This window comes from Doryrhamphus excisus, chromosome 5 (assembly GCF_030265055.1).
Source record: "Doryrhamphus excisus isolate RoL2022-K1 chromosome 5, RoL_Dexc_1.0, whole genome shotgun sequence".
NCBI lineage: Eukaryota > Metazoa > Chordata > Actinopteri > Syngnathiformes > Syngnathidae > Doryrhamphus > Doryrhamphus excisus.
In genome coordinates, this window is record NC_080470.1 from 25,551,010 (window position 1) to 25,576,171 (window position 25,162).

The 25,162-nt window shown below is 45.3% G+C and overlaps 3 protein-coding genes across 8 annotated transcripts in view; 2 read left to right on the plus strand and 1 right to left on the minus strand.

Moving 5' to 3' along the window:
- dnm3a (dynamin 3a) overlaps positions 1–11,848 on the plus strand; it is a 25,632-nt gene extending 13,784 nt beyond the window's left edge. The window contains exons 17-22 of one of the 6 annotated variants that reach the window (XR_009129794.1): positions 2,074–2,185; positions 2,563–2,724; positions 3,876–4,093; positions 4,159–4,269; positions 5,314–8,386; positions 10,662–11,846. Coding sequence is in view for 1 of the 6 variants with exons in the window: in XM_058072547.1 (XP_057928530.1) it covers positions 2,074–2,185; positions 2,563–2,724; positions 3,876–4,093; positions 4,159–4,269; positions 5,314–5,350 (640 nt within the window). In the remaining 5 variants the exon portion in view is untranslated. Of the gene's footprint in view, positions 1–2,073; positions 2,186–2,562; positions 2,725–3,875; positions 4,094–4,158; positions 4,270–5,313; positions 8,865–9,079; positions 9,190–10,661 lie in introns of those variants that run through there. The other 5 variants (XR_009129792.1, XR_009129793.1, XR_009129796.1 and 2 more) reach the window with 5 other exon arrangements.
- Positions 6,276–8,711, minus strand: pigc (phosphatidylinositol glycan anchor biosynthesis, class C). Its single transcript, XM_058072550.1, has 3 exons — positions 8,590–8,711; positions 8,112–8,343; positions 6,276–7,488 (listed from the first exon to the last, which is right to left on the minus strand). The coding sequence occupies exons 2-3, from the start codon at positions 8,337–8,339 to the stop codon at positions 6,838–6,840; spliced, it is 879 nt and encodes a 292-aa protein (XP_057928533.1). The 5' UTR covers positions 8,340–8,343; positions 8,590–8,711; the 3' UTR covers positions 6,276–6,837.
- Positions 11,723–25,162, plus strand: LOC131129240 (rap guanine nucleotide exchange factor-like 1; the record flags this gene model as incomplete). The annotated part of the gene is made up of 16 exons (XM_058072549.1): positions 11,723–11,862; positions 12,007–12,236; positions 15,518–15,596; positions 15,702–15,870; positions 15,959–16,056; positions 17,025–17,137; positions 17,216–17,383; positions 17,677–17,774; positions 17,970–18,092; positions 18,230–18,408; positions 19,004–19,094; positions 19,454–19,504; positions 19,587–19,674; positions 19,753–19,817; positions 19,891–19,945; positions 20,041–25,162. Coding segments are annotated over 16 exons (1,872 nt in total), but the record flags the coding sequence as incomplete, so codon positions are not given.

The following is a 25,162-nucleotide window of genomic DNA, read 5'->3' on the forward strand; positions in this document are numbered from 1 at the left end:
CTGCTGAGAGGATATCTAGTCTGTACCATCGGTGGCGGTTTTATTGTCTCCATGTATACAACAGACAGCAGACCGCACTGATTTGTTGCCTTTAAGTGTGTGAAACAGATGGAGTGAACATAAGAGAGGGGGAAAGAGAGTGTAATTGGAGCTGATTAGGCCCAGTGCATGTGTGCTGTGTTTATTATGCTACGTTCACACACACATTCGCATCCACATGCAGGTTTTTTGTGTGTGGACCACAGCATACCGACGGCAGGCTCATTAAGCAGCTAATCAAAGCCAGAGTGCTTGGATCACAGTTGAGGCGGCTCTTGTTTGGAAAGAATTGCTCGACTCGCCGCAGAAAAAAAGAAAGAAGAAGAACGGGAAAGGGGTTGAGGGGAGGACCAAAGCGTATCAGCAGCATCAGCCAGGAATGTGTCAAAATCTGTCCTCTGAACCCCCACCATGAGCACCACCCCGCCTTTTCCTTTGCCGACTTCTTTCTTCTTCTCTATTTTCATTAATCAGAAAAATGCCTTTTACTCTCAAGCAGCAGGGTTACTTCCAGATGTGTAAAAAAAACCTCCTCAAGAGAAGATACAGTCAGGATGTGTGATAAATCTACACAGAGAACACTTTTCAATGTGCGCCACAATCTTGGTACGCACATGTGTCCTGGTTGTAGAGTAATAGCACTGGAGTATTGTCATTGTTGGCCTGCTGCCCTGACTGCTAGCCACCACACCCTGAATTATTAGCCTCACCCAGTGTTAGCTCCGGCCTATTTGGTGATCTCCCCTCATAGCTCTCTCTCTGTTATTCACTGCATTTGTCTCATGCATGCTCAAAGATTTCACATATTTGAGGTTCTGAGTGTGAGACAGGAACCACGAGAGGAGTGAAGAAACAACTGAGCGATTAAACAAAAATGTCTTGCAGATGGGACGCAGATTGCTTTTTTTGGGTTACGTCAATTGCACAGCCAAAACACTTCCATGATGATGATGATGTACATGCAATTTAGACATTAAAATGGCAACAAAAGAGGAAAATGAAGCGGCAGCGAAAAGCAACTGCTGACGGACAATGAGACTTTTTGACCCCCGCTTTCTCATGCACGTCGACTTGGGTGTCATTCAAAGTCAATAGGACTACTACTTGCCAATTATCCTGCAATTATAGCATAAGATTAGTTGAGAATCTCAGCCGCAAGAGCGCTCACAAGAGAGCTCTGCGACCAGAGTGGACCCAGGCCAACCTTCATGTCCTGGAGCTTTGCAGGGACTATAAATTATAACACAAATGATCTTTTAATTACAAAAATATCTGTGGGCCTGAGGAAGACTAGAGTGGAGTGTGGGGGGGGGGGGTCGTCTGCATCTTTTAATACGTCATTTAATTTGTAGCAGTTCCTATCTGTAGTATACAGTATCATATTTCAGCAGCTATTTTATTACAGTGAATATGGTCATTGGATTATACAGTATGTATGTACTTCAGAGTGGTCAGTGTACAGCTTGTTTGGTGATATACATAGATTTGGAGGTAGTGTCATAATCTGGGGCTACATGAGTGATGCCGGCACTGGGGAGCTTTGGTTCACTAAGTGGAAACATGAATTCCAACAGTCTCAAGACCCACCATTGTGAAACTAGGCCAAAGGGCAGTTTTCTAACCTGGCGTCCAAACATACCTTCAAGGTGAAAAGTGTCTTGTTGAGGAAGGTGGTGGAGTGGCCAAGTATGTCTACTCCAGACCTGAACACAACTGAACTCAAGCACAAAGAAGGATGGCGGGGGAGTGCAAGATGTCTAACATCTAACATCCAGCTCCACCAGTGATGTCATCATGCAGGAGTGGAAGATGATCCAATGACAGTAATTCCATGCCCAAGAGGATTAAGGTTTATTTTCAGTGGATAGTAAATTCATACTGTTATAGAAGCTGTACAGCAATTGCCATAAAGTAGTATATCCATGTTTCAATTTGAGGAAATTAGAATCTTCTAGAGACTTTTGGCCAAATTGTGTCTATCACATACAATATGTTGTTCCTAATAGTGATGTTATTTACTGTATGAACTTACAGGAATGTCTACAAGGACCACAGATTCCTGGAGCTGTCCTGTAACAGTCAGGAGGAGCTGGACAGCTGGAAGTCCTCAATGCTCCGGGCCGGCATCTACCCTGAGGAGGTTGCAGTGAGTACCGTCACCCCCTGTTGTCAAACCCTCTTGTGACCCCATACCTCCACCCCTATATCCTTGAGGTCCATGCACACTTTGCCTTTGCCCAATTTACTTCTCCTCTGAAAGGATCCCTACCCCTTCCATTTGTGCTGTCGTTGGCTCCTCGGCGCCGCATTCTTGCCCTGTGATGTCACTGCAATATGTGTGTGTGTTCTAGTCTGGTTCTAATCAGCAGATCTCCGTCATTTCACCCCCTTCTTCCCTTCTCTCCTGCCCACTCCCCCATATGCCTCCCCTACATTTTGCTGTCTCTATCCCCGCTAATGGCGTTCTAGTCCTCCATCAGTGCAATGGACTGTAGACAGTTCTGTGTGTGTGTGTGTGTCTAGGTCCATACGCTTGATAACGGGGCACCGCAGAAATTCACCGACCCTCAACTGGAGCGCCAGGTGGAAACCATTCGCAACCTGGTGGTCTCTTATATGAGCATTATGCATAAGACCGTCAAGGACTTGATGCCCAAGGCCATCATGCACCTGATGATCAACAGTGTACGTCACCCACATCACACACTTATTTGAACCCAAACCTCCATCTTCATCATGTGTCTTTTAATTCACCATCTTGGAAATTACAGTAAAACTTGGGTTGGGTCGTACAAAACTTCATCGTCCAGGCCACTGTGATTTGTGTAGAGTATTGCGTATAGAGTATTTTTAATTCAAATGAGGAGCAACCTCAACAGGGTGTTTTAAAACAATACCTAGTGGAACTTGAGCATGTTGGCCACACAGAAAGGAGCTTGGGAAGTTGATGTTGGATGTTGTCCTGTGTTTGAATCTCCATTTGGGCATCTCTATGTGGAGTTTGCATGTTGTCCTTGGATGTGTCTGGGTTTTTTCTGGGTACAAAAGTCCAAAATGTCCAAAGGTGTGCATGTTTGTTTGTCTATATGTACCCTGCAAGTGGCTGGATGGATGGACACAGAAGTTATGCAGAGTAATCAGGCTCGCATTCAAAACAATCACTCTTGAACCCGTTTTTATACTCAAGGAGCTACTTATGTGAGGCACATTTTTCCATTACACTTAAGTGTTTTAGTAATTGTGTCAAATGAATCACATAGTCTTTCATAGTCAATGTTTTAACGTTTGTATTGTGTATCACACATCCCTTATTCATGTATGTTTCAGGTGTCTTATTGAGTTAACAAAAAAACATTCGATGTTTTTATTTGATGTAGATTGTAAGACACTTTTACAGATAAAATACGTCACATAATTCCAGGTGACCTGGTGACCATGCAGCCCAATGCAGTTCCGAAAGTTTGCGCACCGCTGTTTTAAACCCTGGACTTAAAACCTTGAGTCAATAATGGTTTTATTAAGATATGCCTTTATTCGTCCCTCAGTGGGGAAATTTGTATGGTGGCAACAGTTTGATCATGTAACAGATTAATTTCATTATCATTGAATAATAGCAAACCTCTATTATAAATATATAAATATTAAATATAGAGGCCTCTATATTTGACCTTAGAGAATGTGATTAGTTTTCCAGTGGCTCCAGAGAGTGAAAAATAGTACAAAGTCATATTTTCAATGGCCATTTATAATAAGTGCCGTAAACCATGGTGAAATATCATCTGACAAGAGTATAGCATGTTTGACTTGTGGCATCTGTTTATAATCCCTCTGGCTAGGTGAAAGAGTTCATTAGCTCGGAGCTCCTGGCCCAGCTCTACGCTGTGGGAGACTGCTCGGCGCTGATGGATGAGTCACCCGAGCAGCGTCAGCGTCGGCAGAAAGTGCTCGGTATACACGCCGCCCTGAAGGCGGCGCTCACCATAATCGGGGAGATCTCCACCTCGAACCACTCCTCCCCATTGAACCACTCTCAATCTCGGACGCAATCCTGCAGGTATGCACCATCCTGCACTAATATCAAGATGAGACTGCACTATCACCCCCGTCTCCACCATGCAGCACAACGCTCCCTAAAAAGGTGACCGCCAGCAAGTCTCGAACCCGTGGCCGCGCCCCACCCATTCCCATTCATGCCGACCCGTCTGGCCACGGCCCATCTTGCGTGCCCAGGTAGAAGCCCGCGGGCTTATGGGTGCACGGCGTTGTTATTTGAGCTGGGTGGGGGTCTGCTGCAAAATGTGTTTCTCATATTGGCTGTTGGAGCAGACTGGATCCTTTTCTCTCTCTCTCTCGCTCTCTGCATGCGTTCTACTGGAGCCAGAGACAACAGGCCTGTCAAGCTGTCGTCTTTCGCTCTCAAACGCCCCCAGTGCGTTTGTTTTATTGCCGTCCCTCCACGATTTCCCTCATGCAATGGCTGTTATTTTTCTTTCCTCCCTCTCTCCTCTTTGTCTTGTACATTTCTTCACTCTGGTTCCTCCCCTGCTTTTGGCCTGTCTCTCCCTTTTTGCCCTGCCTCATTTCCTCTGTGCTCTCCAATGGTTTTTAGGTTCTTTCCCACTCACGGTCCACTTCTTTTGGTTTCCCCTTTACCTTATTCATCTTCTTACCATATAGATGTACACTGCAAACGTATGCCGTACTTGCAACTCTTTGCAAATAAAATGGCGTTTGAAAATACATGTTTTCTACTAATAGTCACTCACTTTTCCTCCCCCCTCCTCTTAACCCTGCTAATGTTATTGAAAGAATAGCCTGCCCTGCTACTTGCTGGTCCACCTGAAATTAAGCAGAGTGGGTTTCTCACTTCTGCTGATATGCATATTAAAAACCATGCATGACCTATTGAACTATCTCTCTGCATTACCAAACTGTGGATGTCCATGACAACTACATACTGTATGAAGATCATTGCAATGTCAATGACTGAAAAAAGGCCCACACTCCATATGTGCACTGGGTTGTCTGCCCCCTTTTCTCAATGTACTAAAATGCAGCTGCTGATTTTAACAGTTCACATGTTCATTGTGTTTGTAGTTAGAACAACCAAGCATATGTTTGCTTTGTATTGCAGCCATACTTGCAGCTTATTTAATGCCAACTAATCATTTTGTCACGAGCCTGTCCTTTTCTGTACTTTAATAACCAGATGCTATTCAGAACACAAGATGCTGTTTAGTTTTTTTCATCCATGACTTTGATTATTGTCCCCAGGAGGCCTGCTCCAGCCATCCCAGCAAGCACCAAATAGGAAGACATGGTGCTTACCCATCTGCCGCGCCTCACCCCACAGCAGTCGTGAGCTTGTTTTGTTCATACTAGCGTTGGCCGCAGTCGCAGGAATGTGCTCGGCTGTCTGCTGACTTTCCTCAAGTGCCTGTGTAAATATAAATAACAGCTATTCTACTAAACACTATTTTTACATCTTTTTTAAAAATAAAGAGGGTGTTTTATTTTTTAATAACGTCCGTCTTTAATTTGGAAAAAAAATAAACTTTAGCCGTGGTGAATTTCAAAATATCATCAAAATTAATTGTTTGCTGTTTTACACTGATGGGCAACAACATTAGGTACACACATGCTGAGAGCAGCTGTTTACTTTTACGTGAGAAAAGCACTATTCATTTAAAACAAAAGATGTCCATTGGCATACATGGTGGTTGTCGACAACTAAGCAAGTAGTAGGTGTGGAATGCAGTAATAGGTACAGAAGTTAACTAGTAAATAAAGTAACCCATAATAATAATAACCAACCAACCAGTAACAGCACTCTGTCTTGACAGTTGTGGACCAGTGCAAACTACAACCACAGTAATATTCACAAATATTGTTTCAGCTCATATTTAATGCCGCCTAATTGTGAAAGTGTACCAGATGTTGTGGTTGGTGAGTGCATTTAAAATGAATAGCTGCTGAGAATACAGTACGTGAGTACGTGAGAATACACACGTACGCAGACGGACAGAATATTAAAAAGTAACGTAATTGTGTTTTATATTATATGATATATTATATTATATATTGCCATATTAATATATGGCAGGATCGTGCTGCCCTCTACAGGTCAAAACGCTTAACGTCAGAAATACTGGTTCCACAAGTTACAGGACACTCATAGCGTCGTTGGAAAAAGGTTTCCCTCACCTTAAATAGTGAAAACAAATTAACTGGCCAAATTGTAGTAATCCCCATGTTTTATTACACAATGTACATGTTTTTTCAAACTCAGAAATCCATGAATTGTATTACAAATCTTCAGGTGACGTTGATGCCATTGCAGTCAACATTACAAACACAAATTAATTTATTTAAAAACACATGCACAGCATTAGTGCATCATTTTACTGCCATTCTTAAAACTAGTGAGGTAAAATATTGAAATAGCAGTTACAACCAACAAAAAAAACAAAGGTATATAACAGGTTGTCCAAAAGTGGACCATTATTTAAAAAGGAGTTCTGCTGCTAAAACACTCGACTGTGGATTGACAGCAAATGTGTCCCTGCACAATCTCATGAGACACAATACATAAATTCTACCTTCAAGTTAAAACAAAATGTTTTATTATTGTGATTAGCTGATTATAATATTTGAAATACCTTTTAGTGATACAGTTAATTTCTACAGCAGTGAGCGTAAAACACCATTATCTTTAAGTGATGTTGGTGCTCATTAGATAGTGCAGGTCTACCTAATGAAGTGTCCAGTGCATATACGTTATGTGCTTCACTCAGGTCTTCAGTGAAGGAAGCAGCTGAGGTCCTCGTGGATCTCCGCCTCATCCCAGGGTCCGTGGATGTTGTCCTTGTGCCTCTGTAGCCACACTAGCAGCGCTGGACAAAGCAGCGTAACGCTCAGAACTGCCAGGGCCAAAAGCACGGCTCCGCCGGGCGATTGCGACGCCATGCCGCTCACGGCCACCATACACACCCCGACACATGCGCTAGTGAAGTGGCATGGGGCATTGTCCCTCATCCTCATCAGCAGGCAGGGCCACAGAGCAAAGATTAGCAGGGCACAGCTGAGCATGGCAAAGGTGTGGAGGGCTCCCGGGAGCCTGGAGGCCAGGCAGACCGACGCAAAGAGCGCCGCGTTCAAAGACAAGCTCCCAGGTGGAGATGGATGGGCGTAAGGGAACGACACTAGGTGGGCCAGCAGCATGACTGCTGACATGGCATACACCGTGTCTGTACTCACTGACTCGGTTAGCGTCTTTAGCACGGGTGAGAAGCCAAAAGTGAAGGAGAGGAAGATAGTGGCGCTCTGTAAGTCCGCGAGACGACTCCGGGTCTTGCACTCCACCTGGGATGTGAGGACTTGGTACAGTCCGTAGCCCAGCAGGGCACTTGCCAAGCTGGTTCCAAGTAGTCTCTCTGGAGAAAGAAGGCCCTGAAAGGTACGTATTATGCATGAGAGAAAAAATTGTCAACTTTGTCATTGTGCAGTTACACAGCCAATGAAATAGAGTTAGCAGCATCTTACCATAAATGCAAATTTATTTATAATTTACCAGACACATAACAGTAAAGGGCAGACCATCTGCACAAGATGAGGAGATAATGTTTATTTGATTTCTATCAAATTGTTCATCTTAAATCAGTGCTTTTCAGGGGGGACTTTCAGTATTAGACCTGCCCACATGTTTGATTTCTTGGACTTGGCATACAATTTGACTCTTGAATACGCTTGTATGCTTCACGGCTCTCCCTTTTGTTGGGGACTTGTCCATATCCATGGGTGTGGATGTTGAGTGTGTATAGTTTTTTCGACATGTGCCCTGCGACTGACTGTCGAGCCAGGGTGTACCTCTTTCTAAAAGTTCAGCTTGGATAGGCTCCAGCTCACCCACGACATGCAATATAGATAATAAATGGATATGCAGATTTCATAGTAGATACAAATAATGACTATTGACTGCAAAATACGACTAGTGTTTGCAAAAAATTGAGAGCAACGAGTAGGAAAAGGCACCATGAAAGCATACCAGGGTTTTCTTAGACAATAAGCTTCACCTGCTCCATGTAGAGCCAGAGGGTGATGAAAATGGCCACACAAGACAGCTGCTGCCCCACCAGGACGGCCTCTCCCACCACAGCCCAGTAACGGTACTGACGGATGCCCTCGTTCCTCCGTAACTCCTCCAGGAACCTCCGATCCACGTAATTGTCCGGATAGGGCTGGCGCTCCCACAGCACCTTCCTCCAAGGCGCGGCTGGACTCTGGGAACTGTCGGGCCCCATCACCCTGAGCCCCGACACGAAATTAAAACAAGTTACAGTAGTAGTATGTAAGTGCTTTTGGATTATTTTAATCTATTGCCTATTTGTAAATATTTACACGACACGTCGAGTTAAATCACACTTCCGGGTTGACTGGTTCAAACCACGCAGTGAACACGTATCTGTTTGTGTTGTTGCACTATCAAAGTATACATATATACCTTAAATAATTAATAATCAAGCAAATGATCACAGTTCAATAACGCCTTACCTGGGGGAAACGTTGCTGAACGCCAATGCTATTCTGAAAACATGGTTGGGTTCCGAAGTGAAGGTAATCGTTTGGTACTCGGCACAGCTCACAGCGCCCCCTGGCTGTTGGCATGCAGATAAACGCTCTGATCAGCTATCACTCAAACGGGGAACAACATTATAAAACTTTTCAGTTTTCACTGAAAAACTACAGTATTTTGATTTTATTTACCGCCCAACCACTTTTCAATAGTTTATTAGTCTGGTCGACAATACTCGGCGGGAAATTCAGGCCTTCAAAAACAGCAGGTTGGTGATAATTGACACGCTAGGTTGCCATGCCACACTTAAAAACACTCTCAGAGATAAAAAAATGAATACTAATAACAAGCTCTGAATAATAATAAAAAAATGTTCATTTATTTTGGTGTCGTTTCTCCTTTTCATAAAAAGGAGAGGCCTGGAACTCCCTCCAGCTCATCTCTCTTTCCATCCCGTGCTCTCTATAGATAGAGAAGACTTTGGCAGGGCAGTAGATGTACTTCCCTGCTTGCCCTGGAAAGCCAGTGTGGATGTGGGGGCAGTTCGGACCCTGCTTTAGCTGTATCCTGCAGAAACGGCATTTTCGGACAGGGGGTGGAGGAGATTCCTCCCTCTTCCTCCTCTTCTGCTGTTTTTCCTCCACCTTCTTTCTTGTATCATCGAGCTCTCGCTGGAAGAAATCTGTTTGACTGAACTCTTGAAACGGCATTTTGGGGTTTGTCAGACCTTCTGCACCATATTTTTGGAACACTTTTGTGGAGCAATAAAAGTATCTGACAGGGCCCCGCTGATAAAAGTCATGTATTGATGTCCCATCCCCTTGATATTTTGATTTTGGTTGGCCACAGCACAGACATGTTTTTGTTAGAGTTTTTTTTTTTTGACACGGGAGGTGGTTGCTCCTGCTCCAATGGGCTATGAGCAGGTGGTGGTGGTGGTGGTGATGGTGATGGTGGAATGACCATAGCTGCAGGCAGTGTCACGACAGGCACAGCAGAGGTAGTGCTTAGCAACTGCCAAAGCTGCTGTGTATGTTGTCTTTCCAGCCTCGTGAGACTCCAATGAAAGAAAGTCAGTCCATTTTAGTTCAGAAAGGGGTGACCTTTGACCTCAAGCAGGCCTCAATTTAGTGGGTTTGCAGGTCTATCCACGCCCCCTTTTGAGCCAGACACTTGAAACTTGGCACGCAGGTCAGCGGCCAGCCCCTGATACACATATCAAAAAATCAGGGTCCTGGATCAAAGGCTCCGAGATTTATGGGAAAAAAGAGGGTTTTTTGGAGGGAAAGCAGTTTTTCACGCCCTGCGAGGGCCATATTGACCCCAGCGACCCCATATTTTTCAGAGGTTTTGTCTTTCCAGCCTTGTGAGACTCCAATGGAAGAAAGTCCATTCATTTTTTTTCATAATTTTATTTTCCAAATCTGGCTGAAATGGCCACAAAGGCTCTGAGAGTCATCGTCGTGCTATAACCCTAACCCGCAGAAATCTTTTTTCCAGACAACGCAGAGGTCTGAAATTTGAGTATGTTGTTGGGGGCCTCCAGATGAGCGGATCGACATCAGTCGGGTGTCGGTCGGACATGTACTTTTCGACCAGCGGGCGTCGGAATTTAGTTGTTTCCTCATGTTCACGCCCCCGCCGATCGGACAAAAAATGTTCAAATGTGTCAAAAAACGCAACAGAACATCTACAAAGAATATAAAGCAAGTGTGCACAGTTTCGCATCTGTGCAACTTTTGGTTAGCTACTTAGCTTTAGCAAGGTTGTATCGAGCTGGGACCAATTTCTTCCTAATTGATGGGATGGTGTCTGCAACATATTGAAAAACAAAAAAAAAAACTCCTAGAAAAAGTGTTTCTAATTTCAACAAATTGATGGTGACCTATGACCTTTGAGCAGTCTGTTCGATTACTAGGCAAGGTTCCTTTAGAGCTAGACTCTTGAAATTTTGCACACTCGTGCAGAATAATTGTCTGATGATGTGGTGAAAAATTGGTGGATTTATCTCGATGCTTGATGAATTTATTAAAGTTTTGTTTTTTTTTAGGGCCTTTGACCGGCTTCGTGGTCAATCTATTTGGGAAGGAAACATGGTTCCTGTTGAGTCCCGTCCCTGAAATTTTGCACACTCGTGCAGAATAATTGTCTGATGATATGGCGAAAAATTGGTGGACCTAGATTGATGCTTGGCCTCAGGTTCCAACCCTCGCCTCCAGTTTGCCCACCGGCCACCGTTTCCAGTTTGCCCGCAGGCCGGCAGCTGACAACAGATTGCCTGACGGCCGCTGCAGTCTGCGCCCTGCCGCCGGCTTCGTATTGCTCTTTGGTCGCCAGCGGCCGCAGCCTTCATATTGCTCTTATTATTATATATATTGCTCTATTGTCGTCAGCGTCATCGTCAGTCCGCTGTCCCGCAATCTTCAGCAGAGTAAGATAAAGCTTACATTAGCCATGACTTTACCGTTGAGAAAACACAGTATATGATTGCCCAGCATAACGATTACAGTCACGGTGTCATGAAAAAATCCCATCAAACATCAACACAATAGATAGATTTAGAACAGACTTGGCCAGTCGTGTGCAAGAATAACCTATTTACGTGGCTTAAAACAAGTAATTTAACAGATATTTCTTTCATAGACAGTACCGCAAAGCACGCTGGGATGTGCGCCTATCGAACTGCTGATTATGATGCAGGCGAGGGAGGATGTCAATTAAGGGCCTCAATTCTTGAATTTCTTCTCCTTAAAAATTACTTTTATGCAACTCTTGGCTATGTTATCTGTATCATGTGTCATTTGTGTGCTTTCAACATATACTTGTTAGTCCAAAATACAGTACACTTCAAAAAGACGTTTGTGTGTTTTCCAAGTGGCCACAGGAGGGCGATAGAGGCTAATATCATCTATGTATGTCCGTCACAGGCCACCGTACTGATCCGCCAGTAAGTGGTAACATTACGTGAAATCCAACAAATTAAATAATACCTCCTTTTTTTTACAGCACCCTACGAACGGTGCCCAAGGTGCTTCAGGAGTATAAAGTATTCTTTCTCTTGTTATAGTGTGTAAAATCATTGTGAAACACGACGTCACATCCGCGCTGTAACTTCCTGTTTGCACTTCCTGGTTTCATCACAAGGCCAGCGGGGGGAGCGCGGCATCGCGGCGAAGGGCCAGCCTGTCGCGTGTGGTTCCGTTCTTCAGGGAGACGTCTCCGGAGGGGGGGCAAGCCCGGGAGGTGCTCAGGTAAGAGGGCGGAGGGCCGTGGGTGCGCTGCTCGGTTACGCAACACGCAGAGTACGATGACGTCACAAGCATCAGCCTGCAGCCTGATTGTCACGATCGAGAGACTTTCACGTCAACGTCTCGTCTGACCTTTGACTTCTGCAGTCCCGACAGCGAAGACCCTCCCCCCTGGCCCTCCGCTGCCGCTCCGGCCAACGGCTCGGCTTGCGGAGACGTCCGCAGTCCGTCCCAGTCGAGCGACGAGCAGAGTTCCGAGGCCAGCGTGGTCGCCGACATCATCGGGGGCGAGGTGACGCTTCACGCCGACACGCCCGAAAATCTCACCCTCGCCCTCCTGGACAGCGTGACCGGAAGACGGTACGGGCAGTGCACTGGTGAGTCATGTGACCGAGTGGCACGGTCGTCAGCCTTCTTGTTAATGGCTAACGTCCACTCTTACTAAACATATGCCATTGATTACTAAACACACTGAATGCACTTGCGTTTAAAGACGGACGAATAAAACCCTAACTCGAAAACCTCAGAGGACGTCAAATGTCCACCTTTCTAGCTGTTTTTCTTTCAAGAAAGTCATGAAGATATCTTATTTTTTTGCTGTTTTTATTCAGCCATCAGACTGGATTTGCTCATACAGCTGATATTATTTCATATTTTTAGATTGCCCAGTCAGTCTTGAAAGTAAGCTATTTTCTTATCGGGCAATTCTAATAAAATCTGATTTGATTCCACAGATTTTACAGCTATTTTGCACCATTTCATCTTGTCAAAGAGATATGACTTAGCCATAATACAGCATGGTGAGTCATTGTGAGACGGTGAATTTGTGTGCGCGGTTATGGATAGTATTATGAAATACAACAATTTTCTATTTGTAAAGGAGGCGTACATTAAAGAGGAACTGCACTTTTGGGGAATGTTGCCAGTCATCCACAGTCCATGTGAAACATGAACACATATTTCTTTCCCTTTTACTGTATATCTATATTAACCAACCACATCTGGCGGACTAACACCACACTCTGTGAGCTGCTTGTGCCATAGATGGAACGACGGAAGACCTAACTCTCCACGTGGCTACCAAGACTCAACAAGATGCTGGTTTCCTGCCAGCATCTTTGACCTGAGGACCGGAGCACACGTCTTGTACTGGAAGCCATCCCGTTGCTGTATCTATGCTGCTGTTATTGACTGAAGTAGCTAAGCTGCACGGGCGATGTGAAATCGATGCGCCTGGGAAAGACGTTTCTGCAGTGTCATCAAAATATGGAAGACACTAAGTATTACATGTTACCATCAGTGCACACGTTAATGCTTGATCACAGCATGTATATCAAACAATAAAACATTTGTTATTTTTTTCATAGTCGAAATAGGTACATCCCAATGAAGTGCATCGTTAACTCGTTCACATGAAGTCATTTAAAACTTGTTGGAATGCACAGAAAAGGGAAAGAAATGTGTGTTCATGTTTCACATAAGGGCTGTGGATGATGGGCAAAATTCCAAGGAAGGTGTCCTTCCCCTTTAAATGTATTTAAATGTATTTATCCGATTACATCTGTGAGTATCTCATTGGTGGGCCAAGTGTCCTGTTTTTTTCTAATCAAATTATGGTCACCCTACACTGAAAAAGGTCATTCTGAGAATATGTAATGGTAACATAATTACGTCTCTGCAAATGAGGTTTGTCTCTTGACAAGAATATATAACGTTTTGAATTCATCTACATTTGTTCAAAACACATAGTTTGGATTTTTGTCTTTAATAAGCTGAAAGTTTGCTGGTCGGAATTACTCTGCTCCAACTGCGCCTGCGTGATGAGTGGATTCCGGGAAATCCCGCCGCAACCAATTCAAAGCCCCTGAGCGAGCACCGACAGAAGGACATCATTTGACAACATTGGAAACCTATAGATATATATGTCTTAAATGGACAAAGTACATAGTGTAGGTGGTGGTTATATTTATATATATATATACACACAGTATACACACATTATATAAACATAACCACTACCTACACTATGTACTATATCAATTTAAGAAATAAAATGCTGGAATATGTAAATAATTCAACCAATTACTTCTTTGTTACTTAGTCAAATGTTTTATTTTTTCTTGTGAATGTATTATTTCTCTTTAAACGAGCAACAATGTGTTTTATCCGATTACTTGATTAATTGGCAAAAATTTTGGTAGAATACTTGATTACCAAAGTATTCGATAGCTGCGGCCCTAGAATGAACAAATGAATTATCTTCAAAATTTGAAGTTTGTGAACATAATATGGTTTATGTTTTTGAAGTGTGCAGGAGTACGGGGTACATGGCTGAAGGGGTACGTGACTGTAAAACATTGGAGAAGCACTTCTAACCCTGCGAACCACTATATAATAACGTGATGTAAAAACTTGCCTTGCTTTTTTCCAAGCAAATGGAGCCCTGTATTTTATCAGTGTAATAAATAGAAAGGCAGACGCGTTGAGGTGTGTGTGTGTGGGGGGGGGGGGATTACATAATCCCTGCTGTCCTCTTTCAGACTGCTTAATACTCTTCTGGTGTGTTCCTGCGTGTTTGTACAGGAATGTGTGTGTGTGTGTGTGTGTGTGTGTGTGTGTCAGTATGCGCCAACAAGAACACACAAGTGATGTACAACCCTTTTCTCTAACTGAAAATCATACTCTACATATTAGTTCTAGTAATATTATACTTTAGTCATTTCTAGTATGTAACTAATTAATTTTGCTATTACTAAAAGAATTACTACCAATAATATTGCTACTTTATGCTCCAATTTTTCAGCTTCACTTGATCGTCTACCCCAAATGTACAGTGGTCACTAGGTGTCAGTAATGTTACTGTAATGTTGGAGAGAAAAAACAGCACACCCTGATGTTGCAACAGCCTTTTTGGACTTTGCATATCATCACAACGGGCCCAATCATCGCTGCTGCATCTTCTTCTTCCGTTACCTACGCAAATCTGAAACTCAACACTGAACTCCCGACATCACTGCTTGTTCACTTCTCAGCTTGAACACATTTATAGTAACACGCACAAGCTTATTTATTCCTTAAATGGGTTATGATGATTATGTATGGGCCTTTTTTTTAGCTCTGAATGTTGTGTTTGAATGCTTTTCTATTTTTTTACTGTTATGTTTCTCATTTGATGTATTTGAGCTGCGTGCATCACTCAGTGTGTATATAGAATGTTATAGCCATGTCGTGTACTTACATGTGAGTGATTATTGCTGCACACATTGACCTTTTGACCTCACTTGACCCTAGCTGAAAGAGGGAGCCATCAGTCATGTGACTGGCATAGCTCCACCCATTATCTTGGCTGGCTCCGCCTTTGACTTCCCTCTCCTCATGCGCACATTTCTTTTGCCATGTTGTCTTTGGTACACGTGCACATACTAATGCACACTGTTCATCTATCTCACTTCCCTTTTCATCCTCTTGCTGTCTCCATGGCAACCCTCTGCAGCAAGGCAGGCTGGGCAGGACACTCCCACTGCAGTTAGGATCTCTGTCTCTCGTGCTCTCGCTCTGTCTCACTCACCCCCCCCCCCCCACCCCCCCACACACACAGTGACACACTTAAGTACAAAAATGTGTTTGGAAATGTGTGTATGTGTGTGTGTGTGTATAGAGACGTTGTTGGACGACTTCATGCTGACCCATCCCATCTTCCTGACGGCAGACACCTTCCAGCAAGTTCTACTGCAGCAGTATCCTCCATGTGCACGACCACACACAAACACGTGGACTGTGATGTTTTCACTCCTAGCCTGGCAGACAAAACTGAGGGTAAACTCCTTCACTACCACTCTCAGATTTTCTGTGCATGTGGGGGAGGGGCCAGGGCCAGGTGGTGAAAAGGATGACAGAGAAGGAGGGGGCCTGGATGCCGTGCACAGGAAGCGGGCGGTCCTCAGTGTTGCCTTCCGATACCTCGACATGTACCGAGAACTCCTGCAAGAGGAGGGCGACAAGTTCCCCAAGGTGATACACACAACACTACACAACTATACACAGGTGTGACTACACACATCATGACTCTCTGTGTGTGTGTGTGTGTGTGTGTGTGGAGGAGTTGTACGGGTGCGCGCTTCAGGAACTGAGTTGTCATCTCGAGCTGGTGGACGATGTGGTCAAACTGCAACGCTGGACAGAAATTTTACACTGCCCGTACGTGTGCACGCACGCACGCACACACACACACACACACACACACACACACACACACACACACACACACACACTCATGTGTTAAAATGGTGGGTAAGATGGCACCAGTGTGTCTGGCTCGCCGCTTCCCACAGCTCACTGTGATTGGTTTTATGTTTGTTTTGTCGTTTGTTCTGAGGACCATGGACCTCATAACACCTCTGCTGGTGTATGATGGTCAGGGATCACTTCAAATCTAGGACATTGTGTGTGAAACAAGAGTATGATGGGCCAAACAAACTGCGTTAATGTCCATTACTGGGCAACACGAGAAGCGTTGTACTCTCCGGCCTCTTCTCCCTCCGGGTACTTCAGGTGGTGTGAACCCCGACAACCTCCAGCCACTGAGCTGGGCAGCTGTAGTGGCTGTTAATGTTACTGCCAAGTCTGCACTACTCGAACCAGACATTTATCCTCCAGGGTACCGGTAAAGATTTTTCCAATAAGGAAATGACTTGTACCGGTCGAAATGATAAAACGTAAACAAGCCGCGTTGATGACATGGCGCCGTGGCAGATTTTAAAGATGAATGAAAGGCTGTCATGGTGAGGAGATTGAGCGTTCATGTATGGAAGGATTTACTCGGTCGGCTACTAAACACAATAACCTGCACAGAAAACTTTTGAGATTCTGTACCTATGTCGGCTTTCTTTCCTTGGATTTGTGCCTCCCGCCAAAACGGACTGTTTAATTTATTCCACCCACTGCCTGCCTCGGGCAACACCCACTCTGCTGTGATTGGTCACACGCCCAAAGTGCTTCCCAACTACAAAGGAACCCCACTTTGGTAATGTAATGGGTATAGGGGTTGATATATGAATCAGGTCTTACGTGCAGTGCTTTTATAAAATGCGCTAGATAAATGAAGTGGATTGAATTGCGAGTGTGTGTGTGTGTGTGTGTGTGTGTGTGTGTATGTGTTTTGTCAGCTGTGACGAGGAGGAGGAAAGCAGAAGGAAGCAAGTGCGACCGCTCTTCAGACACTTTCGACGAATCGACGCCTGTCTGCAGCCCAGGGAGGCGTTCAGAGGCTCTGATGAGAGTGCGGCATTTCTTGACTAGACCTGTTTCACCTAGCACGGTGGCATGTTAAGCTAACGCTGTGCATCTACGTTGCCAGTCTTCTGCAGGGTCTACACTCCCGATCATTCCTACGTCACCATCCGCAGTCGCCTGTCCTGCCGTGTGGGAGACATCCTGGCTCTGGTTCGAGAAAAGCTGCAGTACAGCGATGAGCAGCCGCTTCTTCCCGGAAACCTCATCCTGGTGGCGGTCACGTCGGCTGGAGGTCAGCTGACACAAGCTGCTAGTTCCCATTTCACCGCTGGCTTGACTGGCTTGGACTGTGACGTCGTCCAGGGCCGTTGACAGCTTTGCCGGGCCCGGGTCAAAATAATGTAAGACAAGATACCCGTTTGCCCCCCCCCCTCCCCAATCAACGGCCCTGACGTAGTCACATGACTCACCGTGACGACTTCCTAGTCTTCAAATTGTCCTCATTCTACGTCACACTTTCCCTAAATGATGTAACGTTGGCGTCAATGGTTATGGTTACCTGCGTTCTTGTGTGTGCATGTGCAGAAAAGGCAGTGTTTCGGCCCAGTGACGAGGCCGTCTTCACCACTTTGGGGGTCAACACTCACCTGTTCACCTGTGAACCCTCTGAACTGGAGTCGCTGGTGAGTGGTACCAGAAAAGGTCTTTTTGGCATCGCCACTGCAAACTTCCTGCTTCTTTCAGTTTGGCTTCTTGGCATGAAGCTCAGTATGGATCTAGAAGCAGAGTCCGCTGCAGGCCGGGAAGCTTTATGACATCTGGGTTATTGTCAGAAAGGGCTGGCTTTGTGTGTATGATGTCACTTCCTGTTCCAACAGCTTCCTCTTCCCGAGGAGATCCACTGGACACCCGGAGACAGCAAACTTCATGACATGTCAGCAGAGGAAGTGGCCAACCAGCTGGTGGCGTTTGACTGGGAGCTCTTCAGCTGCGTGCACGAGGTCGGAGAAGCAAGTCCCACGTGCACACGCACGGTCCATGCACACACGCCACCTGACTGTCACAATAAACAATACCAGTGACACTCTGACAGCAAGACCGCTTCTGTGAGTCTCGTCTGCCTTGTCACCCATTGTAGGTGGAGTTTGTGTGTTACTTGTTTCATGGAGAGCAGTCCCGCTGGCGCCCCCTCAACCTGGAGCTGGTACTGCAGCGCTGCAGTGAGGTCCAGCACTGGGTTGCCACCGAGATCCTGCAGTGTCACTCCCTGCCAAAACGAGTCCAACTGCTCCGCAAGTTCATCAAGATCGCAGCGCTGTGAGTCCCCCAACCTTAATGTCATAATCTGCCGCAAGAACACGGCGCTTTGTGGCGCCGCAGATGTGCAACAGCAGGGTAGACTCGGCTTTCCAGCCAGGGCCACCCACGTATCCGTATGTGCTTAGAAGTCATATGTCATTCATCTCAGCTTCGTCACTCTGTGAAAAAGCAGATTAATATCAACTTCCCTTTTTGCAAAATTTTGCCGTTTTATTTTCCAAATATATTTCTTCTTAAATAACCTTTGTAAAAATATTCCAACTTTCATCTTATGTCATTTTCCCAAATGCGCTTCTGGTAATATGGTGACTTTGTTCCCATGATGATTTTCTTTATTGTTGCATCATAACTTTCCCAAAATTAGGTTTGTCAATTCTCTAACCATTCTTTTTTATAAAATATTCTCAACTTTTTTCCAACTCTGTTGTACTAAATTGAGATAATTTTCCTCATATTACAGATTTATTTCAATTTGACCTCTTTGTTAGAAAATGACTTTAAGTACTTATCCAAACGTGCATAAACGTACATGTGAGCCTTGTGTTCTCTGGACATCGTCATGTGACCAAGCTGCCATGGTCATGTGTTTCAGCTGTAAACAGCAGCAGGACCTTCTGTCCTTCCTCGCTGTGCTGCTCGGCCTCGACAACCCCGCCCTCAGCAGACTGCGGCTTACCTGGGAGGTAATGTCACGTCACACAACACGCTGAGGTCATGTTCGCACTTCCAACGCTCGCTCAAATGTGATGACCACGTCGGAGGTTGTTTACGTTTTTCATCATTTCTACCGGTCTAAGTCATTTTCTTTCATTGGAAGAATCTATAGCGGTACCCTGGATAAAGGTCTCGTTCCAGTAGTGCAGACTTGGTAGACCATTAGACCTGCTGATCATGAGAGAGTTGATTTATTTATTGAATCAACATTTACTTTATTTTCCAATTGAACAAACCTGATGTTGTGGTGTGTGTGTGTGTGTGTGTGTGTGTGTGTGTGTGTGTGTGTGTGTCCATGCACACGTACCTATGTACGTGCGCGCATCAGGGTCTTCCAGGGAAGTTCCGGAAACAGTTTCAGCAGTTTGAAAGCATTGCTGTGAGGTTATTTTTCTTCACTCAATGTTGTTTTTGTTTTTCGTCCCTCGTCTGATGTCTTCTTTTCTTTTGTAAAACCTCAGGATCCTTCCAGAAACCACAAGTCCTACAGAGACCTGATCACCAGTCTGAGACCTCCACTCATCCCCTTCACTCCTCTGCTGCTTAAAGGCACGCACACGCACACGCACACGCACACGCACACTGAGGTGTGGAGTACCAACATTTGTTCTTTTGTTTCCTTGTCAGATTTGACTTTTCTTCATGAGAGTTGTAAGACTTTTCACGGCCAGCTGGTCAATTTTGACAAGATGGTAAAAAAAAAAAAATTGCTTTGCAGTTGTTGGTACATGGTGGCATTTACCTTTGGTCATTTTTTGTATTCAGCACAAAGTTGCCGACATGGTGCGAAGCATACGAAGATACCGTAGTGGACAGCTGGGTAACACACACACACACACACACACACACACACACAGACAGACACACATACAATATAAATGCTAATGAAGCTAACAGTTTTGACACCTCTGGTAGCCATGGATATGGAGACGTCGCCATCCCACCTGCAGACCAAAGCGTACGTGCGACAGCTGCAGGTGATCGACAACCAGAACCATCTCTTCGACCTGTCCTGCAAACTGGAGCCCAGAGACACGTAGAGATGCCAGGACGCGTCCCACCTCCTCTTCCTCCCTCTCAGCGAACACGTTAAAAGCTTCTTAACAGGCAGCCAATCAGGCGAAGCTCGGCAGCCATCTTGTCTCCTTCCTGACCACAGACGACATGTAGTCGCAGTTTGACCTCCACCCAGCTGATGAGGTGAGCCTAGTGATGGATGATTTATCTCTTCAAAGGTCAACCTCTGACCTCAGGGGCGTGTCTTTCTTCTTAATGAATGAGGAGGACAGCAGAGAAGTAAACAAATGTTTAGTCATTTCTGTCTGGGAAGGTGTACCGTGACACTCTATGGGCGGCGCTTGTGCAATAACAGGAGGCGATGCACGTCTGGTGTCAACCAAGCATGTCGACGACGCTCAGGGCTCCCAGGTTTTGTGTACTTTTTGTGATGATGATTAAGACTTATTTTTCTTCTTTCCCTTGTTGTCTTAGGATCATTTCGATCAACAAAGACAGAGGGATATTTTTTGAAACGTTGTCTCATTGCAACGCTAAATGACATCACACGTCTGCTAGTTGACACCTGGCGGGGCTCTGCTGCGGCCAGTCCTGGATTCAAGTCACTCATTTCCAAATATCAAACAGGCATCTCAAAAGATGACAAAATTCCAATTTCAAAATAAACATGAGACAGGGTATGAATGTTGGGCCGCGCGGCGGATGAGTGTTTAGCATGTAGGCCACACAGCGAGAAGATCCGGCTTTGATTTTCTGCTCGGGCATCTCTTCGTGGAGTTAGCATGTTCTCCCTGTGCATGGCTTTTCTCCGGGTAATCCGCTTTCCTCCCCAGTTCCAAAAACATGCTAGCTGTTAGCTTGATCGGCCACTCCAAATTGTCCATAGGTATGAATGTGGGTGGGAACGGTTGTTTGTCGATACGTGCCCTGTGATCGGCCGGCCACCGGTACAGGGTGTACCCCGCCTCTCGCCCCCAAAGGCAGCCGGGATAGACTCCAGCATACCCCCACCACTATAGTGAGGATAAGCGGTGTAAAAAACGGATGGCCGGACAGTATGAACTGTTTAATCTTCCGAGTCCATGAATGAAAGAAATGAATCAGTAGATGAATTTACCCGCTGACTAAAATATCTGTCGGCGAGCCAGGTCTGATAGTGAGTAACAGCGCCTCCCGTATGCTCAAAGTGTTAACCAATTAGCGTTGTCATATTGAAACAAGATCGGCCTCCTTGTGTTTTCAGATTGATTTAGAAGAAGTATTTTGACCTGTTAGCATCACAGGTAGTCTCAGGAAACTCGCTGGGTGTTGAAGCCTCCTGCCGGACAACATAGAAACATTCAAAGTAGACGTGAACGGCCGGTCTTTGCTGTAAAACTCAGGCGTGTCCATTTGTAAAGGTCGCGTATGGAGTGGCTGACCTTGAAACATGTACATAGTGTGAGTGTGTAAATACTTCCAAACGAAAGGAGAATCTATTTTAAAGATGTTTGTTTCACGTAGAGATGAGATTTTATTCACGTGTGTTGTTTACATTGTGCCAAACCGTGAGCCATGACAAGTAAAGATCCACGTTAGCATGACGATGGTATTTGTCAAGGGTTGAGGAGCGAGCTACACGAGCTGGCAGTGCTGTAGCATTTGCGCTTTCAGTTGTGAACTTGTAACTTTGTTCTCTGAAATGTAACCAAGAATTTGTATGCTTTAAAAGTATGGAGACAACCACCAATATTTTTGCAACCTTTTTCTTTGTAATGATTTGGCACTTTAAGATGGCATTCCTATTTTGAAACGATGCATCACAATGTTGTTTCCTGCAGTTGCTCAAATAAACCTGATGAAGGTGACATTGTGCTCTTCCATTGTGTCATCATGCCTGGCATCACACGATGTGTGTGATGGACGGAAATCACCCCCTGGAGTGAGGCGTGTAGGGCCGAGTGCCCACGCCTCCTCCAAGGGGCACCAGGGAATGCACTCGCCCCATCCAGTAGGGAATGTCACTCCCGAGGGACAAATCTCCTGTGTTGGATCATGTGAGTACGGGCGCGGCGCGTCCCGTATCGCACCGATGTCCAACCCCCTTCAGTCGGGTCCATATCGGTACACAGAATTATAATTTGTATATATTTTTTCATATTTGAGTGTTTTGTATTTTGTCCCTTTTAATTTGAGATGTGTATATGTGTGCATATGTGTCTTTTTCTTCTTTTCTTTCTGCTTTTCCCTTCAGGGGTCGCCACGGCAAATCAGCCGCCTCCATCCAACCCTGTCTTTCGCATGTGTCTTTCTCACACCCGCTACCCTCATGTCCTCCTTCACTACATCCATAAAGCTCCTCTTTGGCCTTCCTGTACGCCTCCTACCCGGCAGAATCCTTCTACCGATATATTGACTATCTCTACTCTGGACATGTCCCAACCATCTCAGTCTGTCCTCTCTGACTTTATGTCCAAGGTCTCTAACATGTAATGTCTTTCAGATGAACTTGTTCACGATCCTATCCATCCCAACGAGAACATCAGCATCCTAATATCTGCACCGGGGGTGGGGGGGTGTAGCGGCAAAGGTGTTTGATGAGCGCAATGTGTCTTTGGATGCAGGAGTGCGTGGCCTCTGATGTTTCCCCCTCCAGATTTACAAAGACACAATGCAGCTCCCGCCGACCTTCTCTGTACTTCTCTATGAACATTCTCAAAGCAATACAGCATCTGTAGTACTCTTTTTTTTTTTGGCATGAAACCCTACTGCTGCTCCCACATGGTGACCTCTGCCCTTAGCCTAGCTTCAAGTAGTCTATGCCATAACTACCATCTGGTGCCTTCCTACTCTTCATCTCTTTTTTCTCACTTCCTCTTTACCAATGTTTGGTACTTCCAGGTCCACAGCAGATACCTCTTCTACTCTTCCTTCTTTCTTGTTTTCCTCATTCATCGACTTTTGAAATTTTTTTTGTCCATCCTCCCAACCCATAACCGGCATCTGTCAGTACACTTCCATTCCTATCCTTGACCACTCTAACCTGCCGCACGCCCTTCCCGTGTCCGTCTCTCTGCCTCGCCAACCTGTAGGGATCCATCTCTCCCTCCTTACTGTTCAAGCTAGTGTAGGAGTCATCATAGACCTCTTGTTTTGGCTTTCCTACCTCTACTTTCACCTTAGCATTCATCTCTCTGTACCCCCCCTCTACTCTCTTCAGTCCTCTCCATGTCCCACTTCTTCTTAGGTAACCTTTTTGGCCGTATACACTCCCGCACCTCCTCATTCATGGTCCAGTCATCCAGGAAGCGACTCCCGACCATCCAGAGCCTGTCTCAATTTCTGCCTAAAAGTCCTACAACACTTTTGTTTCAGATTTCAGCATTTGGTCATCTGCTCTGCCTTTGCCCTCTTGGTCTTCCTCACCGTGAGGGTTCTTCTACACACCACCGTCTTATGCCGTCTGGCTACACTTTGACCTCCCACTACTTTGCAGTCACGATCTCCTTCAGATGACAGCGTCTACACAAGATGTAGTCTACCCGTGGACTCCTACCCCCGCTCTTACAGGTCACGCTATATTCTTCTCTCTTCTGGAAGAAAGCATTCACTACAGCCATTTCCATCCTTTTGGCAAAGTCCACCACCATCTGTCCTTCTGCGTTCCTCTCCCGAATAGCTAACCTGCCCATCACCTCTTCATCATCTGTATGTCCTGCACAAACAGGTCCATTCAAGGTTGCCCCGATGACAACTCCTTCCCTTCCAGGAATGCTCTGTAAGACTTCATCGGCGTCCAGGCAGTTTTTCTCTTTTTCCTCCAACTCCCATCCCGCTCATGGGACATACCCGCTAACAACATTGAACAGCGCACCTTCATTTTTCATCCTCAGACTCATCACCCTATCTGACAGTGTTTTTACCTTCCCAAGCAACTCCTCCTACTCCATTGGTCTTCCATCTCAACGATGATGGAACAAGTTGAACTCCGCCCCTATAGGCAGTCAGACTAGACAGTTTGTTCCATCAGAGGTGGCCAGAGGTTACAAACATTCATTCATTTCTGGTTGGTAGATTCTTGAGTTGAGGGATTAGCAACCATTAAAGATACAAGAAATCATTCCGATTGCCATGATGATGGCTGTCTGTCTTAACCATAGCGGTCGGTGTGATGGAATTCTTATATTTTAGCATTAGGTCAGTTGATTTGAAGAAATGGAGTATTTTCAATGGTGTTTTCATGTCAACAGGTCCTGATTAACCCGGGAAATGTTGTTTCACCTGGCAAAGTCCTGATGTTTGTATAACTATGCTTCTGTACTGTCTTTTGCAGTTAATTTCTTCTCTTCACCTGTGTGCCAACATAAATTATCAGTTGGATATTGTATGTAAGTGTCCAGTTAAATCTCATGTGTTGTAAAAGTTTATTCCTTAAAGGGAACTGGCCATTGTGAGCTAAATTGTTAAATTTTTTTTCAGTAGGACATGCCGATGCACACACTACAATGAGACACAGCCAGTTGAGTCAGCCATAATGTTTTGACAGCATCAAAGCTTTATTTGTATTCATCACTATGGCGGCCTGTAGTGGACAAAAGGAATAACGATTTTGATTACAAAAGGCAATTCCATGTCAGCCCATTGACAGAAAGGTTCAGTTTTATCTCATGGAATGTAAAGTTTGAACATATACGAATACATAGTCACACAAAGGTTGTAAGTTACACCAAATGACAAGAAAATAGTAAAATAGACTCCTATAAAGGACACTACAGTCGCAGGGCTACCTATAGTATTTGTCAGCCTTTTGTGGTAGAAGGTCTGCAAGGATGTTAAGACCTTGCCATTCAATGTGACGCAACTTTGCAGTTTGGGTTGATGAAATTGCTTGTGGCCTGGCGCCCAGCTGCACCGGCCACGCCCCGAGGATCCCACACGCTCACGGCCCCGCTGCCACCGGCGGCCCACGGAGGCCCCGCCCTCGCTGGGGTCCCGAGACGGCTCAAGCCACGCCTACCCGGCGGCCAAGCCACGCCTCGGT

Coding starts and splice junctions, on each gene's coding strand:
- pigc (XM_058072550.1), bottom strand. CDS start 8,339: ATGGGGCCCGACAGTTCCCAGAGTCCAGCCGCGCCTTGGAGGAAGGTG. Junction 7,489..8,111: donor TCTGGCTCTACATGGAGCAG/GTGAAGCTTATT, acceptor CGTACCTTTCAG/GGCCTTCTTTCTCCAGAGAG.